Source organism: Alligator sinensis, unplaced genomic scaffold, assembly GCF_000455745.1.
Source record: "Alligator sinensis unplaced genomic scaffold, ASM45574v1 scaffold157_2, whole genome shotgun sequence".
Lineage (NCBI taxonomy): Eukaryota > Metazoa > Chordata > Crocodylia > Alligatoridae > Alligator > Alligator sinensis.
In genome coordinates, this window is record NW_005842107.1 from 386,159 (window position 1) to 401,088 (window position 14,930).

The 14,930-nt window shown below is 41.6% G+C and overlaps 1 protein-coding gene across 1 annotated transcript in view; it reads right to left on the reverse strand.

The window, feature by feature from the left end:
- TENM1 (teneurin transmembrane protein 1) overlaps window positions 1-14,930 on the reverse strand; it is a 572,606-nt gene that overhangs the window by 107,671 nt on the left and 450,005 nt on the right. Inside the window, exons 15-17 of the mRNA XM_025205187.1 lie at window positions 13,938-14,154; window positions 6,178-6,297; window positions 3,773-4,034 (exon numbers count right to left, since the gene is read on the reverse strand). Of these exons, the coding sequence (XP_025060972.1) occupies window positions 3,773-4,034; window positions 6,178-6,297; window positions 13,938-14,154 (599 nt within the window). The remainder of the gene's footprint in view (window positions 1-3,772; window positions 4,035-6,177; window positions 6,298-13,937; window positions 14,155-14,930) is intronic.

The window sequence follows — 14,930 nt, forward strand, 5'->3', positions numbered from 1 at the left end:
AGGCCAAAGTGCAATTGGAGTTGCAGCTAGCAAGGGACATGAAGGGCAACAAGAAGGGTTTCTACAAGTATGTCAGTAGCAAGAGAAGGATCAGGGAAAGTGTGGGTCCCTTACTGAATGGGGGGGGCAACTTTCTGACCGAGGATGCTGAAAAGGCTGAAGTGCTCAATGCCTTTTTTATTTCAATCTTTATTGGCAAGGTTGGATCCCAGACTACTGCACTAGGCAGCACAGTTTGGGGAGGAGGTGAGCAGCCAACAGTGGCGAGAACAAGTTAGGGACTATTTAGAAAAGCTGGACATTTTCAAGTCCATGGGGCTGGACCTGAGGGTGCTGAGGGAGTTGGCTGATAAGACTACAGAGCCATTGGCCATCATCTTTGAAAACTCATAGCGATCAGGAGAGGTACTGGATGATTGGAAAAGGGCAAACATAGTGCCTATATTTAAGAAAGGGACAAAGGAGGATCCAGAGGACTAAAGACCAGTCAGCCTCATCTCAGTCCTTGGAAAAATAATGGAGCAGATCCTCAAAGAATCCATTTCTAAGCACTTGGAGGAGAAGAATGTGATTAGGAACAATCAGCATGGATTCACCAAGGGCAAGTCATGCCTGACCAACCTGACTGCCTTCTATGACAAGGTGACTAGCTCTGTGGATGTGAGCAGACCCATGGATGTGATATACCTTGATTTTAGCAAGGCTTTTGATACGGTTTCCCACAACATTCTCACAGGTAAGCTAGTATGGAAGTATGGACTGGGCTGTAAGTTGGATAGAAAACTGGCTGGAGCATGGAGTTCAGTGGGTAGTAATCCACAGATCAATGTTTAGTTGGCAGCCGGTATCAAGTGGAGTGTCCGAGGGGTTGGTCCTGGGGCTGGTTTTGTTCAATGTCTTCATTAATGACCTGGAAGTTGGCAGATAGTGCATCCTCAGCAAGTTTGCAGATGACACCAAGCTGGGAAGAATAGAAGATATGCTGGAGGATAGGGCTAGAATTCAGAGTGACCTAGACAAATTGGAGGATTTCATGAGATTCAACAAGGACAAGTGCAAAGTCCTGCACTTAGGACGGAACAGTCCCATGCATTAGTACAGGCTGGGGGTTGACTGGCTGGGCAGCAGCTCTGCAGAAAAGGACCCGGGGGCTACAGTGGACAATAAGCTGAATATGAGCCAACAGTGCGCCTTGTTGCCAAAAAGGCTAATGGCATACTGGGCTGCATTGGTAGGAATGTTGCCAGTAGGTCAAGGGAAGTGATTACTCCCCTCTATTCAGCACTGGTGAGGCCACATGTTGAGTACTGTGTTCAGTTTTGCCCGCAGAAAGGATGTGGATAAATTGGAGAAAGTCCAGCAGAGGGCAACAAAAAAGGTGAGGGGGCTGGGGGACATGACTTGAGGAAAGACAGAGGGAACTGGGCTTATTTAGTCTAGAGAAGAGACGACTGAGAGGGGATTTAATAGCAGCCTTCAACTACCTGAAGGGAGGTTCTAAAGAAGACGGAGCTGGACTGTTCTCAGTGGTGGCAGATGACAGAAAAAGGAGAAATGGTCTGAAGTTGCAGCAAGGGAAGTCTAGGTTAGATATTAGGAAGAATTTTCTCACCAGGAGGGTAGTAAAACACTGGGACAGGTTACCCAGAGAAGTGGTGGAAGCTCCATACTTGGAGGTTTTCAAAATCTGCCTAGACAAAGCTTTGGCTGGGATGATCTAGTTGGGGATGGTTCTGCCTTGAGCCAGGGGTTGGACTAGATGACCTTCCGAGGTCCCTTTCAACACCAGTTTTCTATGCAGGTATCAAATAGCCCAAATTTGCCATTTTTAATGCAGATTAAGGGCACGCATGTGCAGACACGCACCCTTAATGCATATTAACTTAGGCTAATGTCACATTTAGATGTGCCCACAGAGGGTCTACAGAGGTTGCCTAATGCTCTACCATAAAGTTCATTGATTGGTTCTTTTCATTCACATATGCCTCTGCTTATAGAACCTTATATGGGTAGGGTTTATTGATCACTACACCAGTATAGAGGGAACTTATAATGGAAATGCACTTCCCTGAGCAATACAGGCCCTTCCAAAGCAATTGAGGGCATACCTGCACTGCAAATGGAGTGTATCTCCAAGCTAGCCTTAATCTACCTTGCTCAAGTAACAGCAGCAGTGAGGATGCAGCAACCCGGGGATATGATGTGCACAACTTAAATGCCTAGAGAATGAAAGACTCTTCAAACTCCTGCTGCTGTTCCCCATAGCTCTTGTTACCTTAGCTATCCTGAGTAGATTGCAGTACCTTCTTGCAGTGCAGACCTACTTTCTTTGGTGGGTGGAGGGAATGGGCGGGGGTACGAGGCATGGCCTAGGCTGCTTGGGAGAGATTTACTTCTGTACTTCCTTGCATGTCTGCTGTTGTGACAACCCCCATCAGGGGCAATGCAAGGGAATGCAGAAGCTGCTGGCATGCTCTATCACACATACACGTGCAAGTGCCATTTGCAAATGGATCCTGTTTAGCCAGATGAAAGGCTGCAATTGTGATTTCAGCATGCCTCTGATCACTGCTAATGAGCCAATCTGTCACAATGCTAAACCAAAGCAATTTGGAAAAAGCAATACACATTGTGTTTGGTTTACTTTTCCCAGTTTTTCCAGGCCATTTTTTGTTTCTCTAATAATAAATCATTTCAGTTCCAAACCCTTTCTCTTGCCATATTGCTACAGTAACACTGTCACAGAAATACTGCAGTACCACTGGAAGCCTGCCAGCACTTGTCGTCTCAACATATGAAATGCATTGTTGCCAGGGAATTCCTGGTCCCTTTATTGTTCCTGATTTGCAGTGTTCCCCTTTCCTCCTGCTGACATCCCAGCTGCCCCCTCTGTCACACATCTGACATCTTTCCTTACCCTCTAACAGGAGATATTTGTGCATCAGTACATTCTAACATAACACCTTCCCTCCTCTTATTTTTAAAGGGACCTTCTAGTACTGCCCTATAAAATTCAGCACCTGAAGGACCTTCAAGTGACCAAGCCAGAATATGAGTGAAGTCAACTAGAAGGCTTCTATACATAAAAAAGAAATTACTGGGGCCCTTCCTGAGTAGTAATTCAGCATTTCAATGGCAAAAAATTGGATGAAATATATCCTTATCTACAAATAACCTTCAAAATACCTAGGGTACAGAACAGCTTTGCTTTGACATCATTCCTGGAATCCTAGGAAGTGAAAAACATCATTGTATTGTTGTGACCTTTTCCTACTTACATATGTCCATCAAATAATTTGAACCTGTCCCTCCAGCTCACTGTGGGTTTGAACTTTTAACCATTAAGTTGAAAAAGCTACCATTGGTTTCAATCATTCATTCAATTGGTTTTTGATTTTTTAGAACTTGCATAGTAATGACTTACATGTGTAATGTTATTTGTGCATGCAAAACAAGAACCTATCTAAATATGCAATATTTGTACACCATTGCGGGCTTTTTGCACAAGCCAAACCTTGGGCCAAAATGTTTGGATGCAAAAAATTGAGAGTTCAAATGTAACGAGCAGGTCCGTATCCCTTTGAGACCATGGCCCATCGGGATAAAGTTCAACGTTTGTAATTCGCAATAAAATAAACAAGCTTTCCCATTCGAATTCTCAAACAAGAATGCTAGATAACAAAGATATAAACAGGGCTTAGAAGATGGCTCTGTTTTCTAGATTTTTTTTCTGTAAAAGAACATTTTACTAATTTGAAAATATCATTACTACCTGTAGCTCTGGAATGACTGTTCCTCTCTCCGGACAGGAGCCTCCAAATGCCGTCAAGGGTGAAGGCAGCACAACTGGATTTGGGCTGATAAAATTACTGATGTCACAAGAAGGTGCATCTGATTGTGTTCTCTGCATGACAACTTTATCTACTACAATAAACCTATTCCAAGGCAACCACAGTGTCCTTTTCTCAGAAATGAATGGAGATCTGTCAAAAACCAGGGTAACAGAGATGCCTCCAACAGCCACAAGATCGAAACTGAAAAGACAAAATGAAATCTGGTGTCTTCTGCTGTTTCTATTATAACATAAGCAAAACATTCTGTACATCCCAATGAAAAAATCCCATACTCCCACCGTCCTTAAGATTTTGTTTGCTAAGCAAAATAACTTAAATACTTTTCTGACTCCAACATGGAGGACATGTTGTGCCTTCCCCTCTATGAGTGCTTCTTGCATCTGTCATAAGAAAAATGTCATATTTTGCCCAATCTCCCCTTTGTGCTTACCCTAACTAGAGCAACGGGTACAAATCAGCTGTAACAACTGTGTGAAACCAGTTACTTCTCGCCTGTGTGCCAAGAAACCCCTAAGCCACAAAATGGCTGCTACTTAAACTTTGTTCGTGTCCTGCAAGTGGAGAAAGTGGCCCTGGGCCCATTCTTGCGCAAAGAAGAGGAGGAAATGAGGTAGGTTAGCAACCCCCACAGTCCAGCATGTAGAGGTTTGGGGAAAGGCTTCTGTTAATTCCCTGAATGTCACAGAAGGTCATTACAGGAGACACTCAGGGAGCAGCTGTGAAGAACTCTTGGCAGATTTGGGTCCTACCACACTGTGAGACAGAAGGCGAGCCACACACTGTCTTAGTTTTCTAAGTTTCCAACATCTACAGTCAAGTAACATAAGGTAATAGAAATAGGTACTAAACTCACTATATTATTAAATGCTTATATTATGGAGGCTTTTGATGGTAACAAACTGTGATAAGAAGTCAGACATAATTATGCATATTCCATCACAGTTCCCAAATGACACTGATTACACTCAGAGCAAAATACAGGGAGCAAATTTTAATGCGAGAGTTCTGCCAGGGATAGTGTAAATAAGAAATGATAATTAGCAACTTGCAACACTGCACTTTTAAAATCAAGGAAATGAGGTAAAATAAATATATGCTCTTTGCTATTGTCAATAAGCTAGGGTCCCTAATCAGCAAAGGCTACATTTCCCCTAACTCCCTACCCCTTTTAGATGGGATGTTCCTATGTTCTTAAAATTTTACAATGTGGAAAAAGATCATGAAGTCTCCAAAAAAACCTCTGAGCTTGGGTTTGGGACTAAAGGGGTGGTTTGGAGGTCCCATTAGTGTTTTAAGGGCACATGATTGTCTTGAGCCCTGCTGGGGGCAGGTTCAAGGCACAGCAGGAGCTGGGACACAGAAGCCACAGTGCACCTTGGCTGCAGGACCAGCCAGAGTAGCGGGGTGGAAGCTGGGAAGACTAAAACCCCAACAAAGAAAGAAAGGCGTGGAGTGGCTTGGAAACAAAGGGACAAGTGTCCCACCTGAATGATGACTCAAAACCTGCAAGGCATGGGGCATGGTGTAGGGGAGGAATGGGGCCATACAATTAGCTCTTCATGCATGGACCCCCCAACACCTGAGGATCAGTAGTATAAGGTCCTCCTGTGTTTTAGTAACCATTTCAATCAAGGTGAGGTGGGTGAAAGAACGGTGGACTGCCCCGAGAACAGAGTGTAAGGCATTTGCTTAGCTTTCAGGGGCTTCATGGTCACCCCGTTACAGTTTGGCATAGGGGCATGGTGGTGTCATGATGGCTGCAGAATATTTTTTTGCCATTCTGTTGCCTGGGGAAAATTTTTGCCCTTGTGTTTGCTTGTATTGCTCAGCTGCCATCAGTCTGTTTAAGCTCCAGACTCTGTTTTTAAGTTAAGTTTTCATGCTTGAATATGGGAGTGAAAGAAGGAAAACAAAGGATCTCATGAAAACCCTAAACGTGCAAAACTTCTCAGATGTCAAGGTGTTTATGGAATATGCCAAGTGAACTGGAACATGTGCAGCTTCAAATAGAAAATCTCTGGAATCTACCAGTAACTTCATCAGATTCCAATTCCAGGTGTGTGAATGTCTCCAAAAATATTCTCGTTAACATCAACGGCATTCATATTTTCACTCTCTCTTTAGTCTTCCTTTTATCCTTTGGTCTCCCAACCACAGACAACTCTAATTAGATGTGCTACTTGAATAGAGGACCAGATGCTGTCTGTAACCCACAAAGTGAACAGTGATGTCAATGGGAATTTTGCGCATGGATGGAGGATAGTACGTGGCCCTTAGAGGGAAAGTCTAAATTAAGGAGAGGCCAGGGATAAGAGCGTCCTACCTTCCATCCTGTCGGCTGATAGTGTATCCATAATCACCGTGGTGTAGAAAACTGACATTTACTCCAACCAGGGGTGTTCCATCAACTGCTACCACCTGGCCTCGAATAACACAAGCACGTCTGCAAGGGGAAAAGTTGAATTTAATGTAAGAGAAGCACAAATGGAAAGCAAAAAAAACCCAAAAAGTGTTGACTTCACACAGTGCCTGGCTTCAGGTCAGAACACAGAACAAAATCGTAAGAAATCAGGACTATTTGTTTATAACGGAAATGCAGATAGGCCGTGTTACATGACGTCTATGTGTTTCCAATAATGTAGCTGTACTGAGCAACTTTACAGACTCTCTTGTTAATTCTTGGTACGTTCTCTAATGCATTTCAGGATAAAACTTGTCTTGCCACTGCATGGCAAGTTTAATTGAGAGTGTATCATGGTCTGCAGCTTCTTTACAACTAGCAATACATGAAAGGGTGAAACAAAAAACACACACTTGAATCTCAGATTCAAGGAATGGAGCTGGCAGTTAGAAAAAACAGCAAAACTGAGCTGATGTGATAAGGAACCAGTAAGATACATGCCTGTATGGAGCTTCAGAAAGCGACTTTTATGGAGAGGAGACCGATTTGGAGATCAAGTATGTCAGTATGAAACTAGGTAAACCTAGAGGAAGCTTAAGTAGTTACACTGTATACTTTTTTAACCCTTCAGTGCACATGTATTTCCAATTTAGACTCACCCTGGAATGCTTTCACTCACATTTTCTTACCAAGGAGATATTGAAACCTCCTGTTCTTTACATATCATCTTTGGCCACCAAAATGTAAGAGAATCTCCATTGGTGTAATATACTGCTGCCTGGGTTAGGCAGACTAAAAGCTGGTATCAACAGAACCGACTGCAGCAAGGTATACTGAGTCTAACAGAGTCAGAGTATGAAGGAGACTTATTTAATACGAAGGATCAAGAACCAGATTTAAAAAAAAAGAACTTAGGTGCAGATATGCATGAATTAGGATTTTAAAAAGTGCATAGATGTCTAACTTCTGTTCAGATGTGCTTTAGCACTAGAGGCCCTTGGCTGCCTCCACTGTCTTCATCCATTCCTGTCTCTTGTGAGCCTTTGTCCTCCAGTCATCCATCTTTAATTTCTGGAAACCTGATGCTACACCATGTAGCCATCTTCATTCTGGTGTCCAGACAGCTTCCGTTTTACCACATGCTCAGACACTGTAGTCACTGTGCTCTGATTTCCTGCAACAGGGCTGGGTCTCTGTACAATTCATATAACTCTTTATTGGTTCTTATGTATCATTCTTCTGTTTTCCATAAAATCCTTTCAAAATGATCTAAGAGTATCTTCCTTGCTGGTGAGAGAATTCAGGTTTAACTGGAGTGGGTTATGGTTTTATGGAAGTGACGCTTAATTTTCCTGGGGATGAGCTTGGATGGCAGGAGCTCATGCAATGCAAAGTAGGCTCTATTTCTGGCTTTTATTCTTCCTTTAATTTCTTCCTTTAACTTCCATTCATATACCTTTCAAAAACCAACCGAGATTCTCAGCCAGATTCTCAGTTTACTGACACAATTTCACTGACACCACGGATCACGCTCAATGTGTCTAATTACATCATTTTAACCTTTCGTTGATTTTTGGTAAACATTTTATATAAATGCCCTCTTGAAACACATTCTCAATCAGGACACTTATGCTCCGAGTTAAATATCTGAACCGTTTTAAAGAAGAGACGCATTTAGCCAATTTAAACAAACAGGATTTCAGGGGAAATTGTTTTCTTGTTGCTTCTCTTTTTTTCAAACTAAAATGTCACTGACGGGTTTGCAGTGGGTCCCTGTAGAGGTTTTTGATCTTTGCAGTGATGTGACAATGAAAAATGCACACACACACGTGGAAAGAACAGTTTATGTTTTTAAGAGTCTAAAAATCAGAGAATTAGTAGCTGAATCCAGTGAGAGGAATTGATTGTGATAAAAAGCAACTGGTCGAGCAACCCGGAGATAGCAAATTGAAGCTCTGACTGGTTCTATTCTATTGTCCAAAGTGCTCTGGCAGGACATCATTTATAACTAAACCAGCTGTCCCAGCTACCCATGCTGAAGGCATGAAGCTATTACCAGAGGGATCTTGGCTGTTATAAATTAGCTCTTTCATAGGTGTCTCAAAGCCACTGTTGCCTGTTCTGGTAGACTGATTTGACAGTTGTTAAGAACATCCCAGTTAAGGAGTGATGTGTTGCCATTACCCTACTTGTCTTTCAATTATACTTATACATTTAATTTTAGCTTTGTTTGATTTTGTACGTTCATGTAGATGATCTGCACCTAAATCTGATCTCATGCTGGCAAAACGCAAGAGTTTCTCAAAAATCAGTGGTGTTACATCGTTGTCAGAACCATGCCCCTGTACGTAGAAAGACTGCGCTAGAGTCAATTACTTCTAGATCTCTTGGAAAAAAAACAATTACTAGTTGTTATTGCTTTCTCATAAGGCATCTGCAAACTTGTCTTTTCTCTTCCTAATCTTTTCATATTGCAAATTTCTGAAGTTTACAAAGCACATTGACTTACGAGATAAAGTTTCATCGGAGTCATCACTATTCTGGGCATTATTTCAGTATTCCTCTGTTTGTTCACTCATTCATCCTGCTCCTCATTCCACACAGACTTGCCTTTTGACTCTGCTCCTTCTTCATATTTTATGAAACATGCAGATTTCTGTGATAACAACTCATCAAAGTCTTCATTATTCCCCTTATTGTCTTCCTTTTGCTCTGCTCATTCATTTTTGCTTCTCATTACTCATAAATAATGTTCAGAGACTTATCTTTCAACTCTTACGTTTTTTATTCAATGTATTTTATGATCCACACACATTTACAGTATGTGATAAAGACTCATAAAACTCATTATTCTACATGTATCTGTATTGAAATGTCTTTGTAATCTATTAGACTTTAAATGTTCTAAGCCTTTCTTTATATTGCTACATTTGTCCTCATTATTTACTGTATTTTATCATCCTTTTCTAACTAAAGGAGTCCTCCTTTTTTGGCCCTCTCTCTTGGATTACCAGGACCTACAGGACCTCTTGGAATAATAGCAATTGGTTAAAATTAGTTTCAAGTTTTATGTTGATCACATGCATTTTAAGCTTTTTCAGTTCCTTTATTCTGGACAGCCATTATCTCTACCAGAGCTCTGGTTAAAAACACCAAACCAAAGAAAATGAAACAACTACCTCCCCCTCCCTGCCCTTCCAAACAGTAAGCAGGCAGATTCTCTCTCCTTCCAAAATGCCTGGTCCTCTTGCATAGCTCACTTGCAGGGCATACTTGGTCCCCAGGGGCCTTGTTATTTGCAGGGGATCTCTACTTTATCAGAGCTTTTAGGAAGCCGTTTCCTGCAGTGGTGTCACTTTCCACTCACCTACCATTTCATGCTTCACAGGCTTCAATATTCACCCTATTTCTGAAGGACTCTGTTTGAGACCCTGATGCTCTTACTATTTCCGTCATTTGTCGTGTAACAGTCTCTCCAGAGCTGCAGCCTCCTTCTTCCATTCTCACCTTCTAACATTTATTCCACACACTCATCCCTGCACATTTTTCACTCCTTATGTTGGGTTAATAACCAGGAGCGTGAGGCCTTTCTTTCAGCTTATCGTTGTTGTTTTTTTGCGACGAGGACGTGGCTTTTAACTAGGGAGTCAAAGCTATTCTCACTGTGCAGTAACTTGGCTACTTTTGAGAGGTGCTGTAGAGCCTGTCTTCTGTTTTTGCATCCTGTACAAGGGGAGGAAAGTGTCTTTGATAATAAGCTACCTTAGTCTCCTCAAATACATTTAAAAAAAATGTTTCTATTTCCCTTAGCAGGCTGTACTAAATCTGCAACTCCAGAGGGAGCAGTTGCTTTTTGAGAGGAGGCACAGTGGTTACTGGTGGCTTAAGAGAAGTAGAATTTCTTTGTACATGTTTCCTGGGTTAGTCCGCACTTGACTGAGGATTTCATTTGGCCATCAGCCAGTTTGTATGACATCCCTAATTTAAAATAGCCATACGCTTCCATATAAATCATTCTGGCTGCATCCTTTCACTGTTCGAAAAGTATTTTGTCCTTCCATCACCATTCTCTGCTACCCTGTACTTGTTATTATGTGCCATTTTCTTCCTGTTTTAAACTTCCAGTATTCATCGGGCACCTCAGACTGTGATATTAACCTCACACTTCTTGTGAGGTACTTTCTTAAGAAAGTTTGGGCCTATTCACAAGTGTCATATTGCCCCCAAAATGTCGTTTATTATATTGTGTATTTCTGATTAAAATCTTCACTCGGACACAGTGAGTTTAGGAGAAGTAAAGTACATTCATTTCTTCCCGCAGACAATGTTGCCCTGAGCAGCCTTCAGAGGGGGTAATTAATTTAGTGCCAAGCACTGGAACATATTTTTTGTAGGCAATTTGCAATGAGTCAAATAGCGTGGGCCAGCTGCGTGCATTAAAAAAAAAAGGAAAGAAAACAAAGCAGGCAAAGTAGCTTAATAAGCTTAAAGTACTGTACGCTTTAAATATAAAGCACTAAAGCCATTCCTCCTGTAAACAGGTATATTTCCATATGCCAGGAATTTACTGGGACCTCCTTTACACATTTCCTTGCTGAACTTGGACACTTACAGGTAACAAGTAAAGTTTTGATGCAACACAACAACATGCTCTTAGAGGAACCAGCTAGCATGGTCTGTGCCAAGGTCAGCTGCAGAACAGATTTCATTCCAAGCTGAATACATTGCAGTGACCCAACCTTGAGCAAGTGAAAGGCATGAAACAACAGTGAGACTGTATCCATGACACCCCCCTCCCACTCCCCCAGCTGCTCCAACATCACAGTCATATACACACGGCAAAGGAAAGACACCTTGGCTATTGCTCAAACAAGATCCTCTAAAGCTAAACAGGTATGTAAGAAGACCCTGGACCTTAAAGAAGGCGAACACAAGGCAAGCAAGCAATTTCTGTCTGGTGTATAGACATATATCTTAACCGTATTTTCTGGCTGTCATCCCCAACCTACCAACTTGAATTGGTCGTCTTTGGATTGAAACTTACTCAGCTCTTATCTGTCCTCTGTGCCACCCAGACAGTAAACCACTGAACTGAGCCACATAAACCAACAGTGAAGAAAACAACAGGCAGCACATTAGATACACTGCAAACCAGGTTTCCTCACTAATTCTCCAAATGGTCTTATGCATTTGTTGAACAAGGCAGAGTAACCAGCTAGAATCCCACAGTAGAGGACCATCAAAAAGGGGACCATTACTGCTTGAGACTTCATGGAGAGAAACAGAGCCACTCAACAGATTTCCATCTGCTCCTCCCAAGGACTCCCACTGAGTCCCCAGTATCTGATGATCAGTGGTATCGATCACAGCTAACAGATGTAATCGTATCAGAACAGACGCATGATCTTCAGCCAGCCGGGAGAAAAACATTAAAAAAAATCCCAAGTAGGGCATTTGTTTATCCTGTACCTAGAAAAACAGGACCATGGAAAACTGAAGCATTTAGATGCTGTAAGAGTTGTCTTGCTACAGTCTTGTCATTGTCAATGCTCCTCTCAGAGAAGCTGTTCCTCTGTGATCCTTAAGCAAGACACCGACAAATTTTAATAATATCAGACTTAGGAGCTCATCAGCTCCTTACTGGTCTGCAGCATCCTGAAAAGACTATGCCAATCTGTACCAAGAAGTTCCCTAAACACTTCCAGGGCACCACTGGATGCTGGTGATGATAAAGATGATGATAAAGATGATGATGATGAAGTCAGAGTCTCCTCAGAGACTCATCCTGCTTCTGCCAGTGCAGTTTGATCTGAGTCCTCATGATTTTCTTTGTAAAACAAAATAGTACTTCATTGGATCTTGAGTCAGCCTCTGAATGAGGCATCAGTGCCCAATTTACCTAGCACATCAATGACATCCATTGGGCAAGATCTGCCAGATGCTACAGAAGAAAAAAATGTTTCATATGTTAAGAATTTGAAGTCTTTATGCTAGTTTGAACATTTTCTTCTTGACCTTTCTAATTCAATGATTGCAAATCATCTATAGACTATGCAGAGGATGATGCTGGAACACTGTCATGCCAGTGAAGATTTTTTTAAAAGCCAACCATCAACCATCAATAGATGGTTGGTTTGTTGGAGAGATAATTCTGTCCCCTAGAGCTTTGTGTAGCCTCTTCTCTTTCATTAGCTACTAAGGAGTACCCATGAAACAGGCCACCATTATTGTCCACACTCCAAAAGCCCTCTAGATGCCAGGTAAAATGTGAGGACTTTTAAATCCAAGTTACATTGTATCGATGACGGCAGACTGAAAAGATTAGCTCTTTATATCTATGTGAACCATGTTCGATTACTTGCATGCAACCCTGCTGCTAGCATTTCTAATGTCACAAGATATCATCCAACCTACTGTACTGCTCACCTTCTGGTTCTTGTGGTCATTTCGATGAGGGACATGTTGGGTTTAAAGACTTCTGTTTTAAACAGCCATATACTGTGTTAAATATGCACAGCCCAGGATATTGTACTGGGTACAAGAGCCCTGTTATATTAGTGATTTACACAGCAAGGGCCTGGGGTTGCCATATAGGTGCACTTCAGCTCATGTAGCATTGTTCTACATATTTATAACATCCTCTTGCATTATTCATTGTGATTAAATGTTTAGGTAGTTCAGATCAATAAAGATTTTGTTTATGTATTTACATTATTAAAAAGTAATACGTCAAGAGAGAGCACACTGAATTTGTGTGCAGATATGTTTGCAGTGAACACACCATGTTTATGTAAAGAACAAAAACCAACCCAACAGCAACCACATTACTGGGGGTTGGATTATCTAACATTCTGGCTGAGACAGTGGCCTGAATATGGTTAGGTGATGTAAGGAGATTTGTGGATGTCTTTGCTGGTATAAGAGTTACAGCTTCCTAGGGTGAAATGATGAATAAAAACCTATTTGCCTCTATATTTCAGATTTACTCACTTTTCTCAAGAGTAAAGTATATGTAACTGGGTCTGTTGAGCCCGTACCTGCCCCTCCCTGTTCTCTATTTCTTTCCTGTTAAAGAACACCACAACCTCACAAGTACATAGAACTGACTCTCATTTCGGAGATCACACTGTTCCAGTTGCATGACAATTAAAGAGTAAAATAGCAAACTGTATCCTTTTTTAATGATACGTGCTGACTCCACCTGCTAATCAGGTTATGGGGCATTTGTCACATGAATAAGGAAAATACGTACACTTAAGTACATTACAAGCTTCTAAACTCTGTTGGAGCAGGGAGCTGGCTGGATAAGGCACGGATGAGTCCAGCCCAGTCTCTTATTTCCTGTCCCTGGTTTCTCTCTCACATGCAGGGCAGAATTGTGAAATGATAACAATTCATTATTTCTCAAGTTCCCAGACAACAGAGAATTTTATCTCCTATGATAGTCAAACCATTATAAAAAATTCTGCAGGTTAGGAGGTCAGAGCTAGCACTGTAGGAGGGCAAGCTCCAAGTTGCTAGAATCTCAAAATAGTTTATTATTCTTTTCATTATTTTTTAGACATCAATAATGTAGAGAAAAGATTTCCAAGAGAACTTTGATATCAAAAGCTCTGCTATTAAAATAATTTCAGCACAGTGTTCGCTGTTCAGAAAGCTCTTTCATTACAAATGAAACTTACCTGCTATCAAATGAGACATCTCCTGGGATCACGTGAGTGCTCTCCTTCCCAATGAGGAATTTGATTCGATCATAAAAGAGCCTTGGAGGATGCTGAGAGAAGGGAGGCTGGCTATGCTGAATGAGGTCAAGGGGATCAGGTGAACCTTGGCAGAGAGGACTTGCATAGCAATTGCTCTGCTGACAACAATCAGGATCTACACAGTCTGTCAAGCCATCTGAAAAAGGATAAAGCAAAGTTCAAAACAAAGAATGATGTTTAGAAGAAACCTGCTAGCAGGCAGGGGACAGCGAGTATCTAATCATGCCATTCAGAAGGATACACAGGCTTAATCTCAGCAAAGCAGCTGAAAACAGACTTAAGGGAGGACGTATCTTCCTCTCCAATTATAAGCATTGCCCATTACACCTGACAAAATCTCTATCAAGAGACCCTGTGGACCAAGTTCTAAGAAAGAGTATGACTTGCCTTCATTATTGTTCAGATGAGAGAAGAAAACTGTACTGCTGATTAAAGATCCCTGCATTTTTTTAGGCCTATGTTTTTTCTTAATGCTCTAGGCTGCTTTACCAGCGTGTACTTTTACCTATATTGAACTGAATCCAGGAGGGCTTGAGACTTCTTTTGTGTGAGGCATTGCAGATACACGATGCTTGATGCAGTCCCTGCCCCCAAGAGCTTAAACTTCCAGCGTCTTTCTACCGGATGCTTTTCCATTAGTATTCATGGAAGCAAACTTGCAAATCAAGGCAAAGCAATTCCCCCATTTCAAATTTTCAGTTAGGGAAACAAGACAAATGAGGTTAAGATTCCGCAAAGAGTCTCTATTTTACACGTAAATTTTTGCAACTGTGTTTATTCACTGGTGCAAGTTTTATTTTAAAACTCTTCAAGCACCCAACTTGCACTTAAGTCAATGGCAGTTCTGTGCCTAAGCACCTCAGGGCCAATCTGCTTCGATTAATCAGCTACTTAGATCTCTAACTGGCCTAA